This window comes from Papaver somniferum, chromosome 9 (genome assembly GCF_003573695.1).
Source record: "Papaver somniferum cultivar HN1 chromosome 9, ASM357369v1, whole genome shotgun sequence".
In the NCBI taxonomy this organism is placed as follows: Eukaryota; Viridiplantae; Streptophyta; class Magnoliopsida; order Ranunculales; family Papaveraceae; genus Papaver; species Papaver somniferum.
Window position 1 is genome coordinate 174,487,794 of NC_039366.1, and position 18,959 is coordinate 174,506,752.

At 35.2% G+C, this 18,959-nt stretch overlaps 2 protein-coding genes across 2 annotated transcripts; one reads left to right on the forward strand and one right to left on the reverse strand.

Moving 5' to 3' along the window:
* The first annotated feature begins 719 nt into the window (after positions 1 to 719).
* LOC113310763 (mediator of RNA polymerase II transcription subunit 27-like) lies at positions 720 to 4,991 on the forward strand. The gene is made up of 7 exons (XM_026559536.1): positions 720 to 1,048; positions 1,859 to 2,024; positions 2,129 to 2,588; positions 3,923 to 3,982; positions 4,125 to 4,193; positions 4,279 to 4,322; positions 4,427 to 4,991. Exons 1-7 carry the CDS (start codon positions 772 to 774, stop codon positions 4,611 to 4,613), a joined length of 1,263 nt encoding a protein of 420 aa, XP_026415321.1. The 5' UTR covers positions 720 to 771; the 3' UTR covers positions 4,614 to 4,991.
* A 1,553-nt stretch (positions 4,992 to 6,544) lies between these two features.
* LOC113309435 (transcription factor MYB52-like) lies at positions 6,545 to 8,556 on the reverse strand. Its single transcript, XM_026557864.1, has 3 exons — positions 7,655 to 8,556; positions 7,081 to 7,533; positions 6,545 to 6,983 (listed from the first exon to the last, which is right to left on the reverse strand). Exons 1-3 carry the CDS (start codon positions 8,157 to 8,159, stop codon positions 6,697 to 6,699), a joined length of 1,245 nt encoding a protein of 414 aa, XP_026413649.1. The 5' UTR covers positions 8,160 to 8,556; the 3' UTR covers positions 6,545 to 6,696.
* Positions 8,557 to 18,959: the final 10,403 nt, after the last annotated feature.

Sequence of the window (18,959 nt, forward strand, 5' to 3'; positions counted from 1 at the left end):
AATAACCGAAAACCCTAGAAATTTTTTTTCTCGATTCGACGAATTAAAGCGAAATAAACCCCAAAAATGATAGATTCTTACCTAATTGGGGCCATTTGAAGTTGACGAAGTGTTTGAGTCTCGGAATCGCCACCACCGACTACATTGCCGGGTACTTCTTCTTCGCGTTCTTCGCGTTCTTCTTCATTTGCAGCAAGAATTTCTTTATTTCTTGCTAAAATTCCAATGTTTGGATCGATACCCTGAGCAACATTTTTGGTTCTAGGTCTGTGGGTTTCATTTATCTTATCCATTGTTTTATAATCGAATCGACGATGTTTTGATTTTACGATTAGTGGCGATGTTTCGGTTGAACGAGGAAATTTTTTTTTTCTTCCACAATCGGAAGATAATATGAAACTGGAAGAAGAATAGTTGAAATGAGTAGAATTTTTTTTGATTTGGTTTTTATACAGTTTTACCAGAAGGGCATTTATGTAACTTCAATATCATATAGGGTACCCCTTAACTAGAGTCTTTGGCTGGGTATAAATTGATGGCCCCTAAATCCTTTGGGGTGGCCCCTAAAAACGCCAGGTTTTCTTACCTTGGATACCAATTTTTTTCCCACGAGTGATCCACACATGTGATTTAACCTCATTGGACGGAAAAATCTAACAGAACGGTTAAAGATTTGATTTTGTTCATATACCAGAACCATCTTATTCGAATCTGGTTCAACGAAAAACCTCTACGCCTCCACTTCCTGAGAACGACGAGCGAGCGAGGAAGATGCTTCAACATCAGCCATCGGCGATAGCGAACCAGCAACAGGAAACAATGGAGACTGTAGAATCGACAGCAGAAGCACCACCTAAACAGGTAGCATTAGCTATGGAGAGATTATCAAGTGCAGCTCGTTTAATAGCAGATATTAGGTTAGGAGCTGATAGAATTCTTGAAGCACTCTTTGTTGCGGCACAACCTCATCAAACTAATAAACCCTTACATTTAATATTAAATGAAGAAGCTTCGATGCGTAAACACCTTCAAGATCTTCGAAACGTCGGTAATTGCTTTCATAAAATACCCTACTTTTGATATTTGGGGTTTGCTCATTCAATTCTAGTTTTGGGAATCACTGGCTTGGTATGATTTTAGCATACCAAGGTTGAATTGACCTAATGATAGGTGTATGATTTTAGCATTTGGAAATTTCAGTTATACCACTTAGAAATCTTCTATTAACCCTACTTATACAACTCAATGCTCTTAATACTTAGTTCAGTACCATAATGGTCTGTCAAGGAAATATTGCTGAAAACTTGTAGAAACCTGCTTTGAAGTTTGTGTTGAACAAAGTAGCTTCTAACACCTATCAAATTAAGGATGAATTAGACTTGGTGAAATGATGCGATTTCTAACATGTGGGGACTGTACCATCTCCATCTAAATCTGTGACTGATGGAAAGGCCAACTCAATCCCTTTGATTGATAGCTAAGTGTCCAGAGTCAGATTCCAATTAGGGGAGGATGATCCACTATTAGGATGCTTTATACCTGGAATCGTTCTTAAATCAAAAACCTAGCTAAAAAATGTTTAAGCTTTCTGAAATTCTTGTACCCCAAAATCTACAGCTGCGATGTATTCAATGAGTCTTGGATCAAGTCCATATATTCAGGAAGGCTATCATAGATTGCTATGGGGGTATTAGAGGGGCATGGTTTTATGTATGCCTACAGTAGATTGAGAAGTCACTTTGTAGCTTCCTTTTATTGTTCCTACAGAACTCGTCATTGTCTTCATTATATAGAGTATGTGCGTATATTTGAACCAGGTAAAATCTTGCACTTTTTAATGGTGACTCTAATTTGTTAGGAAGGCAACTGGAAGAGTCTGGAGTTCTGAATGAATCTCTTAAATCACGAAGTAATTCTTGGGGTTTGCACATGCCCCTCGTTTGTCCTGATGGTGCTGTTGTTGCATATGCTTGGAAACGTCAACTTGCTGGCCAGGCTGGTGCATCTGCTGTTGATAGAACCAGGTAGGTTGATATAATAGGAGTATGATATGTGTAGTAAATGTTCAAGGTGATTGAGGACAAAAGATGCCAATTGCGTAATTCTTGTTTCTGTTAATTGTTTGTAGGCTTGCTCTTAAGGCTTTTACAGATCAGAAAAAACGGTTCTTTCCGCATCTTGGAGATGATTCATCAGGCGAGACTTCTGGTTCAGATACTGGAAGTTCAAAAAGGCAATGTGGTCCCCATGGTTCAGTTTTGGGGCACAAGGAAGAGCTGAGTGAACTTAGTGATGACAAAACCTTGTCTGATGTTCTAACACGTTTGGATAAACAAGCTCCTAATGTTAGAGTGTTTACATACCAACGTCTAGACTGGTTAAAAAGAGTCTCCTCATTGACGAATTCATCAAATGAGAATCCTGTAGACAAACAGGATAGACAAAACACAGGTTCATTAGGGGCTGCGCCTGCAGATCAAGCTGCCGTTATTGAGTTGTTTCTTCCTTCTGTTTTCAGAGCTATAGTGTCATTACATCCGGCCGGGTCTGTAGTCCCTGATGCAGTGGCATTCTTTTCACCAGACGAGGTAATGTGCATTGTTTAACTAATTATCAGCCTTCGTTAGCTAACAAAAGTTATATTCTAAGTTCCCTAGTTTGCATGATGTTGCTTGAGTTTCGTCCCTCCGAATATGGGTTTCATGATTGCTCTCTAAATTCCGTGAGAAGGCATTAGTTTAATTTTGTGATTATCTTGCTTAAACAGTTACTTTTTTATTCCTTGACATGCTTGGGATGCCCATATCCTTTTGTTTAGATACTTCTATATAACCTTTATACTCCATCAAGCTGCATACTGCAATACAACGACGCAGGCTAGTTCTTACCTGCATAATCCATAACCTCCTGTATTCGTACATATCCCTTTGTTGTTGATAAACCATGACAAACTTTCAGGACATCTTTGTAATCATGATACTTGCATATCATTTTTACATGCTGCAAGATGACGAACTATTTCTTACCTGTATAATCCGTAACCACTTGCATTTCCTGTAGCACAACACAGCTTATGATTGTATGTGCAATTTGTGTCACTTGAGTTTCATTCTGCTGATTATGGGTTTCATGACGGCTATCCAAATTTCTTTGAGAAGGCATGTTTATAAGTTTAGTTTAGATATAATCTTGCTTGAGTAGGCACTTTTTTGTTCTCGACATACCTGGGATGCTCATATCCCTTTTATTCAAAGATAAAACACGACTAACTACCAAGCAGGGGCAGGCAAGCAGGGATTGCTGACCCCCAGTCAATTCATTAATCTTGTAAACGATCATTTTTGTTTCTGCTTTTGATTGAGGACTTCCTAAGCAAATCATGGTCACATATGTTCGATAGTTATTAGATATAGTTTCTTGGTTTCAATAGTCATTAACTGCAGTAGACACGTAATTCCAGTTATGTGCATGTATAACTGTGTATCCTTTTACGTTTACTCCATTAAGTTTTGGACTTATCTCCGGACTTTAAAATGATTTATCACTATGATTTCGTCGAGCAGCAGAAGTGTAACAAGAACTAGGGTACAGTTATGATGTGGGATTCAATTTTTAATTAGTAAACTAGTACCGATATATTCTGTTCTTGTATTTAAATATTTGCCCCCTCTAGGTAAATATTTTAGGTCCGCCACTGCTTTCAAGGTATGTTCATAACGGCGTAAGGATACTTGCACATCATCTTTATCCTCTATCACGATACATCATACTGCAAGATAACGAAGCAAACCTACTTCATTGTTAATATAAACATTACATCTTCCAATATTTGTTATTCGTATCTCAGCTCAAATGTTGCTATTCAACCAAAATCTCTATCAAAAGTTAGTTGATATTGCTTCTTTTTTTCTTCACCTCATAGGAAGGCAGCTATATACATGCAAGGGGTTTCTCAGGCTATCATGTATTTAGGCATTTAACAGTAAGAAATGCAGTTTTCTTTTTTCTTTTGTTTTTTCCTTACAACTTGACACTTCCCTTTTACCTTGGGCTGAGTTAGAGGGATTTATGTGCGGTTAATAATGCTTGCATCTTTTGGATCTCTTTTGTTCTAACCATTGCAGGAGCATGCTGCTAGGGCTTTGCAGGTTTTTCTTGGCAAAAGACCTGATTCGGCATTATATCTTCTTTTGGTACTCCTTCCCTCCTGCCCTCTAGAAACTAGCTAGTGCGCATCAGCCGGTTTTAATTCCTCTGACCCTCTGATATCCTTTTCAGCACTGGATCTGCAGCTATCAAACTCTATTCACTTCACCATGCAGGTATCAACAGTGTCTCAACTCATGTTTTCTTTATCTGGTTGTGCATTATGTTTGCACAAAGGCCTTAGGGTTATTCATCTATACTTTTTGATTATGTGTTGCAGTAAATGCAAGCGGCTGCTGAGAATGGATAAGATATCTGCTATAATCCTGCCTCCTGTTAAACGATCTTATCACCATTCTTCTGCATTTAAAATCTCATCATCAATCCAATCAACACTCGCTACAAATGATCAGGATCCAAATCTCATCAAAGCTTATCACATTGGGTGTTCCTCTGACGAGGACTAATCTAAACAGATTGCTGGTTTGTATGATATATGGTGTGTGAAAGCAGCAAAAGCACCAGTTCAGGTCCCAAGGATTAGCATCGCAAGCAACCAAAGCATTGCTTCAGGTCCCAATTTCCAACGCACCTTTCTTCTCTCAATAATTTATTAGATGGTACTTACCCTGGTGTACGTACTACATACACACCTTGACCACTCCTGCTTGTTTGGGCCCTTGATGGAGAGAAGACCCAAAGGACTAGCCTTGGAAGGTTTTTTTTGTCTTGTAAACAAGAAAGATGTTTTCCCATGAGAGTGAGCTAAGTGATGTTGTTACAAACCAATGTTGCCACAGTTTGATCATCTTCAATAGATAATTTAATATCTATTTGCACGCCTAGTGACAGCTTATCATCAATTATCATCATCATCATAGGGTTTTTATGAGTTTGTATTTGCTCAGTTCCAAAACCTAAATGGAGTGACACCATTAGCCAAGCTATATATACGTAGGTTCGCCTAGTCAATCAAATCAGAGAGGTCGGTATAATAAAATCCTAAGCATTGTAGAATACTTGATCACTTGTCAGTGATTAGATGTGTACCATTGCAGTGTCGGTTGTGCACTGAAACATGCAATCATCAATCAATCTGCAGTCTCAAGAGAACAAACACAACATGACAATGGTGTCTGTTATTCCTCTTCTTTTTTGGCGAGTTATTGTTATTCCTTGCTACCTAATGTTACAACAAATTTGGTTCGTTTTCTCTGATCCCATCCATCAGGCCATCAACTGATCATAAATACAAGAATACCTACTACACACTCGTTTCATCAAATCCATCAATAAACTAATACATGTTCATGTTCCTGTAGATCCTTGTGTTAGATGTCTACGTGTGATGCACATCACGCGTGGACTAACACGTGCAAAAATGTCAGCTAAGAGGTTCATGCAATAGACGAGTGTGGGTTTTGCGAAGATCCTCACTGCAATGAAACCAAATCTCTATCGCTTTCTCTCTCTTTCAGAAGCAACAAGGTTGTGTCTCTTCAATAACCAACTCCAGCTTACCATAAATGGGGTTTTTGATAAGAAATCCATCCTATTTCAAAACCATAAACCAAATGGTGCATGCTAACAATTATGGCTGGCTCTCTCTTATCATTAATATTGTAAACAACCAAGAAATACTCACTTTTTACTGCATCATGTTTCTTTTTTGGCAGAGAGGTGGTACATCTTTATTGATCCCCACCAATATCTTTTCTTCTTTAAAGCCAAATGTATCAAATCTTTATTTCCTCTCTTTCTAGACAGCAGAGTGAGGTGCAGGGTCTGCAGTATCATGATAGAGAAGGAGACAGGGAACTAATGTTACTCATGCCACTGTAGCCGTATCGGATAATTATGTGTTTCTTTATTGTTAACTAACAAAACCCGCACCAGATAAGATTCAATTTGTTATTTCTAATTAAGAAAGGAAAAAGATTTTAAGGTTGCATGTCTTCAATCAACCTAGTTGAAATCGATTATAAATATGTCTTATAACAACCCATCAATTTCTTATATTTCACCATCAACTTTCTTAGTGAAGTTTGGACAAGGTTTATAGAGACAGGAACAACACATTAAACAAATGATATTACGTTAGATAGAAAGAGGACAATGTTTAGAGTTAACCAAACAGATTCTCCCACCACATGATCTAAGCAAATGCCTTTTTTTTTTTAACCTGCTCTGCCCTTTCATCTCTTGATTTGGCTGGATTCTCGTTGAGTTGCCAATTTTGATTATGTAAGATTAAAACACAATTAGAGAATGTATTGAACAATGGGATGTTACTTTCTTACTTGATCTCTCTTCCTATTCTTTTTCCTCCTACCTTTCTTGAATTTTCTTTGTAACTATTTTGGTCCATATTTGAAATTATTTACTGTACATTGAGAGATATTCTAAGATTTACTTTTCTCGTCACAAAGTTACAAACACATTTCTCCACCTCTACATTAAAGAGGGAGGAGAAACTTTCAATGTAAAAAGACTTAGATTTTCTCCTTGTAAGTTTTTCGGTAAAACACAAATAAGAAAAACACCCACTTTCTAAGTGGCTCCAACTCCAAGGAAATCAATGAAAGGTGGAGCAATCTTCTCACCTCCATTATCATCGCAATCTCTATCATTATAGAGATTTTTCTTGTTGTTTACTACAGATTCAGATACTGATACATCAGAATTGGATTCTGAATATCCTGTTTGATCTCCTCCTCCTTCACCCATAACCATCATCACCACCACGGGTTGTTGTTGGTGTCCAGGTTCATAGAAACTACAACCATCATGTTTCTGCTCATTACTAAATGACACCATCTTTTCTTCAGATGATGATCCTGAAACCATAACAAAAAACAATAAATAAATTATATATTAAGATAAATACTTATGGAATATAGTATAATCGACAAAGTTTTTAAAAATTCAACGTACCCATTTGGAATTGCTCATCAAAGAGTTGGTTTTGTTGAGGACTAAACCTAGTAAATAAAACAGAAGAAGGATGAACTCTGCTTGAAGAAGAATTGAGAGAAAGATTTGTACAAGTTGATGCAGATTCATCCATTGTGGTACTTGTTGATTCACTGCATGCATTATTGTTTTCATGATCAATAGTTTTTACCGTTCTCTTATGAGAAGAAGCAGAAGTGGGTTTTCTTTTCCTATAAACACTTGATTGTTCTCTATGTTTTCTTGCCATAATTACATGCCAATGGTTTTTAACTGCATTATCAGTTCTTCCAGGGAATAACCTAGCTATCATGGCCCATTTGTTTCCATATAATTTGTGAGCAGTTAAAAGTGTCTCCTCCTCTTCCTCACTAAATGCCCTTCTGTTAATCCTTGGATCTAACTGGTTAAACCATCTCAATCTGCAACTTTTCCCTACACAGATTAATACAACAAAACAGATATAAACCTATCTTAAAACAAGGCATACATGACGAAACCTAATGGATCTTAATCCAGAAACAAAGAATATAACAAACTATTTATATATGATTACCTGATCTTCCTTCAAGTTTTTCAGCAATAAGGTTCCAATTCTGAGGGCCGTACTGACAAACAAGTTCTTTAAGTTTAAAATCTTCAGCAGGTCTCCAATGTCCTCTTGCGCACAACTTGTTGTTAACAGATTGTGATCCGGTTTCATTATACTGCTCTGCAATAAACATATCATCTTCCTCCATTTCACCAGTACTTCCCTTCATCATCATCACATTTTTCTCATCATCTCCTCCTGAGAACCCCTCATCCATTCTCGTACCTTCAGAGATCTGAAAATTCCATCGTCTCTCTTGTTTTTCCAACGGATGACTTAAATTTTGAAAACCCATCTCTGATTTCACACATAATCTCTTTTTAGGAGAATCTAAAACCCCAAAACATGGAGAAAGTGGTGGTGGTGGGAGAAAGTTATTCACTCCTGAAAACCCTTTGTAACTACCTCCACTACTATCATTCTTTGTAGGCATGATATTAACACTGGAGTGAAGTTGTTGTAAGCCCATTTTTCTTTATAAGGTAGTTTTAGTCTGAAACAAACGCAAGAAATTTAACCGAGACTGTGATTCTGTTTAGTACCTCTCTGAATCACTCAGAGATATAAAGAGCGGAAATTAACACACACATAAAAATAACAAACTCAAACCTCTCTCGCTCTCTAAACTTTAATTAGTAGCTATATTTGGAGATAAAATGAGCCCGGTCTATACTGAATCTCACAAAAGTTTGATTGGGAATTGGGAAACCACTCTTTTGTTTATGATTTGCGGGGAGAGAAATATATGGGAGATGGAGAGGGGGTTTCCTTTCTCTACACCAATGTGCGTTTCTGTTATGTGGGAGAGAACTTTAAGGACATGATAATAAAGAGACGTTTACAAAAACAGACAAAGTTGGAGAGATGGGAAATGGTTATTTGTGACAGACAAAGTTGGCAAACAAAACGAAATACACCCCTTAAAGGAAGAAGAAAAACACTCTATACGGTTTAAGGTCAGTCAGGGGCTGGTCCTTGCATCTTGTTTGTTTATAACTGACTCGGCGTCTGGATCTGAGTCAATATCTGACTCGGGTCGAGTCAGCAGTCAGACCGTTTGTTTTGCATTTTGAGTCAGATCTGACTCGATCTATGACTCGGACATAACTTCTGACTCGGATTCATTTGAGTCAGGTAACAAAATATCTCTGACTCACGAGACCAAACCACTGACTCATGTGTTTTTGAGTCAGATGAGTCAGATCTGACTCAAAACAAACATATCGAGTCAGATCCAGATGAGTCAGGTGATTTCACTCAAATTCAGATGACTCAGATGAGTCAGAAGTAAACACACATAGCCTGATCTCTCTATCTCTCTCGATAGTTGGTTGCTGTACATGCAAATTCAAGAATCCGCTCGTGTGGTGTGGGTTTCACTTTTCTCACTCACTCTCTTTCTTGCTGCTGCACTATTCTTGTGTTCCTGTGCTGCTGTGTGTCTCTCTCGACCTTGACACAAGAAAACCAGAATTTGTTTGTCTTCTTTTGTTTAAATTTTTGTTTTTTTTAGCAAGAAAAAAATTGTTATAGGAATAACAAAGGAAAGTGACGAGTGTGTGAGTTCTCAACAACACTCCAAATTTCCAACCTGTCCTTAAAAATTAATTCATTTTTTCCCCATCGTTTTAACTATTTATTCTGAAAATTCTTTCATGAATTATTCAGTTTTTGTGTCTTCCGTGTTAAAGTTTTCCGTTAGGCTTAGTCCAATGGTGTGTTAATCTAGCAGCTAGATTAACAGTCCACATCAGTTAGGACAATTTCCTAAGTCTTATGGCAGTGCTAGTCTAGCATGCTAGTTGCAGAATTGAACATCGCCATCGTTGAATGGTTCAGCGCAGCCAATTTCAACCGTTAAATCAAAAAATAAATCTAGATGCTCTGAACCATTCTGCGAAAAGATGATTTTTGTGGTGCTGAACCATTCAGCGCAACTATCTCGACTAGCGAGCAAATGTTAGAAGAGAACTAGTGTTAACAAATAGACAACACTTTTTTTTTGAACTGCAACACTTTTTGGCTAATATAGCACCACCATAATAATAGCTAAAAGGTAGAGTTCAATGATCGATTTGATCTCCCAAGTTACACTAATGATTTTGCAACGTAATGTTTTAGTTTTACTAGCTCAACCATAATAAATTTACCTTAAGCTGATTAAGGCTAGTCCGGATTCGAATCTCAGGCGTTAGGCCCCAATTTTACTAAATAGCGAACATAGATATAAGTATCTTTTTGGTTGTTGGTACAAAATATCCTTCAATGTTTTGATATCCACATTCATCAAACAAATCCCCCCTGAATCACACTATAAAACTAGTGCTCGACTTAGTTTTCCACAATCAAAAGTTGCTTTTTGAATATATAATCTACATTTGTTCACCCTTCAAGAAGATGGAATATTTCTATGTCCCCAACTACTTCTCATTAGTTTCTTAAACATATTCTTTTTTTTCTGTTAGATTGATAATTTTCTATATTTAGCTTTAACGTCGAAGTTCAGTTTAACCTAATCGAACTTAACTAAAAATTAAATCATTGTTTAAGAGTCTCTTTTGACTCGCATGAAATCATTCTCCCACTAGCTCTTTTGACTCCACTCATTCTTTTGCTATATCCTTTATCTTGATCAAAACAGTTTTATTACGTAATGATCAATCAAAAGCTATAAATTATTCCCTAAACAAAACATTAAGGGTTCAACTTGATCATTTGTTGGGGCCAAACCAAACTTGTATAAAAATGCATGTAGCATGTATTCGTGGATGGTTACGTAAACACAAATTGTTGTTTGAACCACTTTTCTATTCCACCGTTAACTAGTACGTATGCAAATCATCTCGTATCTTATTTGTTAGATTATGATATTTTATAAAGTATGATGATCATTAAATGAAATAGTTACATACTTATGCGAATTTGACAAGGACCAACACAAGAGTTTAGACTCTAATAAATAATATGCATAAAACTTTGATTAGTTAACATAATTGAGAATGTAATTATCATGGTGCGCACATTTCAATCAATTATCATTTTGTCTCACCGTTTGTTCAAATGCGAGACGCGTAATGATGTTCAAAGTTTTTAATGATAATGAAGATTAGTTGGGTGATTAGATTAGTCCATATAAACCGCATAAGTTGCGTTGATCTCTTGAATTCAGTCGCTATTTTATGTCCTGTAAAATAACTAGTACAACCTTTGTCCTTGTGGGAGGGCCGATCGAAGAAGAATATGAAGATGGGTTTGTCTGCGATTATTTTGTCTTGTTTCAGAAAAAGTGATACTTTCGTCTTGTTTCAGAAAAAGTGATATTTTCGCCCCATTTTAGAAAAAGTGATACTTTCGCTCTGTTCTGGAAAAGTGATACTTTCATCCCGTTTTAGAAAAAGTGATACTTTCGCTACGTTTCAGAAACCGTGATATTTTCACCTCGTTTCAGAAAAAATGAAACTTTCGCTCTGTTTCAGAAAAATGATACTTTCACCTTGTTTCGTAAAAAGTAATACTTTCGCCTTGAAAGTATCACTTTTTCTGTAACGTGGCAAAAGTATCACTTTTCCTGAAACAGAATGTGAAAGTATCACTTTTCCAGAAACGGAAATTAGTTGATCCATAAATATGATTGCATGATGTGTTACGCATGCATTCAATTTTCTAAAATTGTGCTTAAAGTGAAAGTATCACTTTTCTCAAAAGGGAGGAGTACATCGTTTTATTAGTTGTAACGGAAATTAGTTGATGTATAAACCAAAATATGGCTACATAAATTATTATGTATCCTTTATGGTGGTTTGCATAATGGATATACTTTTAATTTTCTAAAATTGTGCCTAAAATGATAAATACCTCCGAATTTTTCGTAAAAACTCTAAATGATATTGCTGTTTGTACTCATCAGGTAGATTTTTTTATAACCTTTCCAACGAGATAAAATTTGTAAAATTTCAAGGCATGGATTTTTAGATATGTTATATTAAATTTTGCTTTCCAATTATATCCCTAAAAAATAGGATACATAAGGAGTTATAATAATTGGACTAAGGCTAAGTCCTATGGGATAGATTGAGCTGCTAGATTTAGCAGTTAAGTGTTGCAATTCAAAAAAAAAAGGTGTGGCCTAAAAGTTAACACTATTTCTCTCTCCTATCATGTGCTCGCAGTTGAACTAGCAGCGAGATTGAAGCGCTGAATGGTTCAACGCTCAAAAAGTGACCTTTACGCTGAATGGTTCAACGCTCACAAAAATCACACGGATCACAAAAATCACAAAATTTGATCTAACGACTGAGATTTAAAGCACTGAACCAAACAACGCTGGACAGTGATCCCATATGACGTGGACTGCTAGATTAGCACTCCCATAAGACTTAGGAGGTTGTCCTACTTGACGTGGATTGCTAATCTAGCTGCTAGATTAGCACCCATAGAACTTAGCCTAAAAGGGAGGGATAATTGTGTCAAGTGAAAAAGACTAACCATGGACACCAAATCCGATCTTTTTATATTAATTGATCACTTAGATTATAAAAAATTAACCATATAAAGGTCCTCCTTCGCTTCGCTCGGTCGACCCAATAAATAAGAAAACCATGGAGTGGTCTGATAGTTCTTATGCCCTTTTTTATAGGAAAGGTTAGGATCTGAATCCTGCAACTACCTACAAATTTCTAAAAGTAAAGGATTGAGAAAGTAGTCCAGGCACTACTGCTCTATCATATTTTAAGAAAAAATAGTAGTTGTTCGATAATTGTCATATGTTACTTTAATCCATAATTATTAAAAATTTAGTGTGATGGAGTATTTATATATTTTGTATATAGAGTTTTTAATCTTTTATAGAATTTCCATTTTTTAGGTAGAATTATAAATATGCATAAACTCCAATTTTTAGAAATTTTAGTCACATAGTATAAGTTTCGCTATGTTTACATATGGCGTTCTCACCAACGTCCTTGTTATATCCCCATCCTCGTTTTGGTTGGCTTTTAAAATAAAATGTACTCATGAATTTGTCTAAAGAAAACCTCTCAAAGTATAAGGTGAAAATTTTATTTAACTCAGATACGAGCGATAAAAGTTTTTTTCGCTCACAGTTAGGTAAACACATCTACCAACGTCTATATACTAACAAGTCCTTGTATAAGAAAACATTTTCTCTCTAAGAAAACAGAGCTCCAAATCATCTTACAAAAAATTAAAATTCTTTCGCAACTATTTCCATATTTGTTATTTGGTTTCCTTGTTTCCCGATCTTTAGCGTTGTTTAAAATTTTTAATTTGTCTCTCTAGATCGTGTGATAGTTTCATATTTTCTCTTGTTTTTGTGGTCTTTGATTCATGAGGAAGTTAGATTCTACCTATATGTATGGAAATCTCTTTAGATCTGTTCTTCAATCTTACATAAAAGTATCTTCATTGCAAAAACAACTATTTCGATAGCATCAAAACTATCACCTGATATTAGAACAAAAACAACGACAATAATCACCATTTTCAAAAACTTGATCCGTATGAGTATTCTTCCATATTCCATATGATTCCTATTATTTTAGACATTAGAGCACCACTCAGTAAAATTCACAAGTTTTGGTATGTCAAGCTTGTCATCAATTTTAGTTGATTAAAACTAATTCTTGATATTGAACCTACTAAAGTCAGTTTCCGACTAAAATTAGAGTATGGTAGTTGAGTATCATAAATCACCAATCAACATTAAAGAATTGAAGACTAAAGACGGAGTCAAGGAAAACTTCATCAACAAAGGTATGTGAAGACTGACAATCCTATCTACTCAAATTATTTAGTATTCTATCTACTTGACATGTGGTATGACTTTAACATTTTGATGGACATTGCAAAGAAGATTGCAATCTAAAGAAGTAGTTCAAGTTAATTCTTAAAGTTCACAAACTGTTTCACCAGTTCGCGAACTTGAACTTGTAAATATAAAGACTTGATTTTTAATATCCCAATTAAATCGCCCACATGAACTGTATAGGTCAGTTCGCAGACTAGTCGATTTTGAGATAGTACTGGATACTATTTATTTCTGCGTACACGAAGTAGTTGATTTTTTATGTTTCATATACACATTTTATTTTCAAGTACACAAAATGTTTTGCACAGTTCACAAACTTGTCAATATAAAAATTCCAAAAATTACGAGACGACTTTTTAGTTTACAAACTTCTTTGACAGTTCACGAAATGATTCAGTCTTATGACAAATTAAGCTTGTCGGTTTCATAACTACATAACCGTGACATTCTGGCAAACCATATGGTGCACTCTAATTGTATACATCTTCTTTATAATTCAAAGCAAACTTCTCATATGCTTTCATGCACAATATATAAAGAGAAGTTTCGTTTTCTTGGCAGTTCTGTACAAGGAAATAGTTCACGAATTTATCTTTGTTTGTAAGCTACCAAAGTTGTTCATCAATATAAATAAGGACTCTCGGCACACTAGAAACTTAATCTTGTAACTTCTGTTTCCTAGTGGTAGACTAGAGTCATCCTCTAAAAACTTATATTTATTTACGAAACTCTATTCTAGTTTACGACTTTGAAAGACTTCACTAAGGGATTCGTGAAGCCAGGCCAGACTATGTTTTACCCGATAGTTCTTGTTATCCAGATCATGTGCTTATTGATCTTCTAAGTTCTTGAAACTTTAAATCAGGAAATTGATTCATAGGAATCATAAAATACTCATCGTCTCAGACTTTATGTTTCCACAAGATAAATATCTAAATGATTTCTGATTTGATTTGTTTAGATTTTTCTTGTGAGGTAGAATTGATTAGGCATCTTAATGAATTTTGATGAGAATAAGTTCAAATTAGTCTTGAGTTTGCTTGATATATTTTTTTCTTAAAGATCCCTCATAGCATATATAGATTTTTATACCTTGATTGGATATCTTTCTAAAGGAGATCGAATAGGTTTTCTGTTAAAGGAAGAATAACCATAAAAGTTCACTTAGGTTGAAGCAACTCCTAGGCCTGCAAAGGACGTCATCTAGGGAAACATGTTGAGTAGGGTCTTGCGAGATCCAAGAAACATAAAAGAGCACAACTAGATCTGAATTACTTGTAGGGTCGGTTCAGTTTCAAATACAGTCCGGTCCGAAGTTTGATAGTAGGATAGTGCCGTAACGGTTTAATACTGTATAATACTCAAGTTCTGGACTATTGACGAGTTTTTTTCTATTTTGTAGTTTTCCTCGTTAACAAAATTTCTGGTGTCTTCTGATTTGTTTTTCGCATTATATCGTTTATTTTTATAGTTGAAATTTCACAAGTAAAATATTAAAATAACCTAGACAGTTTTTGAGCCTAAAATACTGTGCAGAACCTACAAGATTTATCCTTGAGAATTTTTATCTTGAAAGAAAAATGACAAGACTTGTCTTGTTGGAATTCGGTTCACATTACAGTTCGGGTACACGCTAAGTTATTACTTGGATATTAATTTTTGAGATCGTCCAAGTTAAACTTGTCACTGTATGAGATATTAGATCATTAATACTGTTGATCTGTGCCACTGATTATGACAAGTTTTTTCATGCAAGTTTTCGAATTAAAATATGGAGGTACACTTGGCACTCCTTCTTTTTTACTATTGTCATTTTAGTTGTCCTTTTCTAGTTAAAAATCTTGAAAATTGGTTGAACCGTTATGTGTTTCTAACACTCATGCTTATAGTAGAACCGTTATTTGGTTTGGTGTTAATAGAAAACCAAATATGGTCGTCTAACTTTGTTGTGATAAGTGTGGTTCTGATTCGTTTGATTAGAATCCACAGGTTATAACTCATTCTTTAATTTATAGTTGTAACTGTTGAACTCTTTTATCATTGATGGTGGGTTTTTTTTTTCTAATTTCTAATCCTCGTACGGGTTGTCGATTCAAACCTATGTTGCATTGTTAATGAAATTTAGAGATTCTCTATAATAATATAAAACATGTCTTTATATCTAACCCCATATTATTTGTACATTCTACACGTTATCAAGATATTTTCCCCGTTTTTTCTAATTTGTATCACTTCATCTTTATTCATAATAATATACTTTCTTCGTCCTAATTTAATTGCCATAGTCGTGTGTTTTTATAATCGTTTCATTCTTGTTAAAATTGATCTTTTTTTCACAAAATTTTCAACAAGAACTTTGCATATTACCCTGGAAATGTAGAAAAGAAGATAAAATGCAAGAATATCAAAAATTTTGTGAAAAATATCAAGTCTAACAAGTATTAGACGATTATAAAAAAGCCTATTATAACAACTAGATAGAGGGAATAGTAAATGCTGAACTTTTTTTCCCAAATATTCTCACAATAAAGTTTTCATTTTCAAGTTTTTTATATGATAGTCTAATTACGGGTTTTGGATAAATTTTGGTTCTCTAAGTTTCCGAGTACGTTATATCGGTGAATCTCAAAATGTAAGTTGTGCAAATTTTAAAACGCGCGGCAAACAGGGGAAGGAAATGAGGAATCCGTTTTTGAACCTCCTCCAACCCAAATACATGCTCATTTTTTTTTTGTAAGTTAGGTGCATTCAAAAGACTAACTAAGGGAGTTAGTAACCCTTACATCAAGATGAGTAGAACCATCGAATGTTGGGCTATTAGTTTCAACTCTAATATTTGATTTATCTACTTCTAAAGCATAATTAATACAAGAAGGAGGCTCATTCCTCCAAATGAGAATGTTTCTAAAGGATTTGGCTTCCTTGGCCAATACATCAGCTACATTGTTTGCTATTCTTGGTACAAAATAAAAACCTAAAAAATTATGACACTGATTGAACTCTCTTTTAACTTCATCCATTATTGTCTGGTTCTGCCATGCAATTTGAGATGCCTTCTCATTCAGATAATCAAAAAGGTTCTTGCAATCACCTTCCACAGAAAAGTTGGACAGTCCTCTTTCAGCTGCCCATTTAGCTCCCTGCAACATTCCTATGGCTTCCACTTCTCCCGAGGTAGAAGCTGTGAATGGTCATGCTCTGCCTTGTTCAAAGTCTCCTGCATCATTCCTAAGTATTAAAGAGAAACCTTCAGGTGTACCCATGGAAATCCAAGAAGCATCTATATTGAGTATCAGCTGTGTTCTCCTAGGAGGAGACCATTTATGAATCTCAGGCTTGTCAGTTGATGGTTGCCTAATTGGGATGTTGTCCTTATACCAGAAATCTAAAAATCTTTGTATTTCTAAACCTACTTGAGCACTAGTTTGTTGTTTGTTTTCAAAAACTCTATTATATCTTTCCTTCCAAATGAACCAGGGTTTTGTCAAGATTATTTCTATGGGTATAGATGGATTTGTTTTCCCAATCCAATCTTTACAGATATCCAGGAAGGTTATGGAACTGTCAAAGTTAAGCACTACAGGGGATGTCTCGTAGCCCAGACAGACTTTGCAAAAGGACAAAAAAGTAGTAAATGTTCTATGGATTTTACAACATTGCAGCCAAAAGAACAGTTAGGATGAATATCCTCCATAAATTTAGACAATTTGAGATTTGTAGAGAGGGCATTATGTGAACACTTCCATACAAATTTTTTAATTCTTTGAGACACATTTAGATTCCATAATTTGTTCCAAAAAGAGTCTGGTTGTCCTAAGTTGTAATGATTCACAATTCTTTCAGTAAGTTTGTTATACATGGATTTCACAGTAAAAACACCAGATTTTGTAAGGAGCCATCTAAGAGTATCTGGTTTGTTTCTGACTATTCTAGTATTGATTATTTTCCTAGCAATATGTTCAGGAAACATTTCAAAAATTAAGACAGAGTTCCACTTCTTAGTGAGTGGATCAATCAAATCCTTCACAAGTGTTAAGTGCGAATTTGTAGCTATCCTAAAGCTACTAAGGTTATTTTCCATTTTGGGTATCCATCTATCATCCCAAATATTAATACTTACCATCCCCTATTTCCCATATGCTATTTTGTTCAACAAGTTGTATACCCCTACTTATACATTTCCAAATCCAAGAACTAGTTGTAGGGGTTTTAACCTTAAGACTAGAGGAATTTCTGAAGTATGTAGGTTTAATTGTGACACCCATAAAACTTTTCGCTCAGTTATTAGTCTCCAGGCTAATTTAGTTATCATTGCGATATTAAATAATGGTCATTCATACACACTATTTCAAAAAAAAAAATTAATTACAAAAAAAGGAATTAACTTACTCAACGCATAGTCATCACACACTTGCTTAAAAAAAAATCACCCACTTGCGGCCCCTTTGAACTCCGAATTCCGAGACCCTGCTTTTCCTCGTTTCCTTTTATCCCATCTTTGTTTCTTTTTTAGTTTCTTGTTTCACTTTCTCCGTTCATCAATTAACTGTTTCGATTTTTGTATGACAACATACTTATATTCCGTTACACGTGCATGCTCGTCGTTCTTTTTGTTTCTTCACGTTCACTTTTCTCCGCCTTCTTGTGCAAATCTGACCTCATACATGTAACAACCAATATAGTGTCACAACCATTCGTCTAAGTGGCGAATATTGGAACCTAGTATACCTGTTCCGCTAGATAGTGGCTGTGCCACGATTTCAACATTGGAGGGGCCATTCAGAGCATCTCCAATAGAATATGGGTCTCTAAAAATATTAAAGCCACCTAGGATTTTAGAAACTCTCAACAAAAAAAAAAATTCTCCAATGGTGGTTGGATATTAAAAATTTAATCTGATGTGGAAGTTTGAGTTTGGAAGAGAGTATGGGTTTTTAGACTCTCATCCATACCCACATCATCACTATTTGTTTTTATTTTATTTATTTTGTTTGATTTTGTGGATTAACTTTCTACAAATAAGTGACAAGTGTTTCAAAATAGGTATGAATACAATTACCACTAGAGATGCTTATCAAAACGAAATAAATTATTTGACTCTATGTTGTTAAATACCTCTTTTTTAGGTCTCCACATGGGATAAATATCCATACACCATTGGAGATGCTCTTAGTATTCAATTTATAACAAAAATGTTATAGGGTTTCAGCTTTAGAGTAGCCATTTGAGAATCAATTTATAAAAAGTATTCTTAAAATATGAAAATTTTATAACAAGAACACCCAAAACGATTTCTTGAAAAACATAATAATAAATACAAGAATTTAACACGAGAAGACGAAATTACGCATTCCCCTAAATAATTTAACTCGTTAATAAGATAGAAAAAAAAATCCGAGATTCGTGATTGTTGATGGTGGATTTTGACGAAGGCTAAAATCG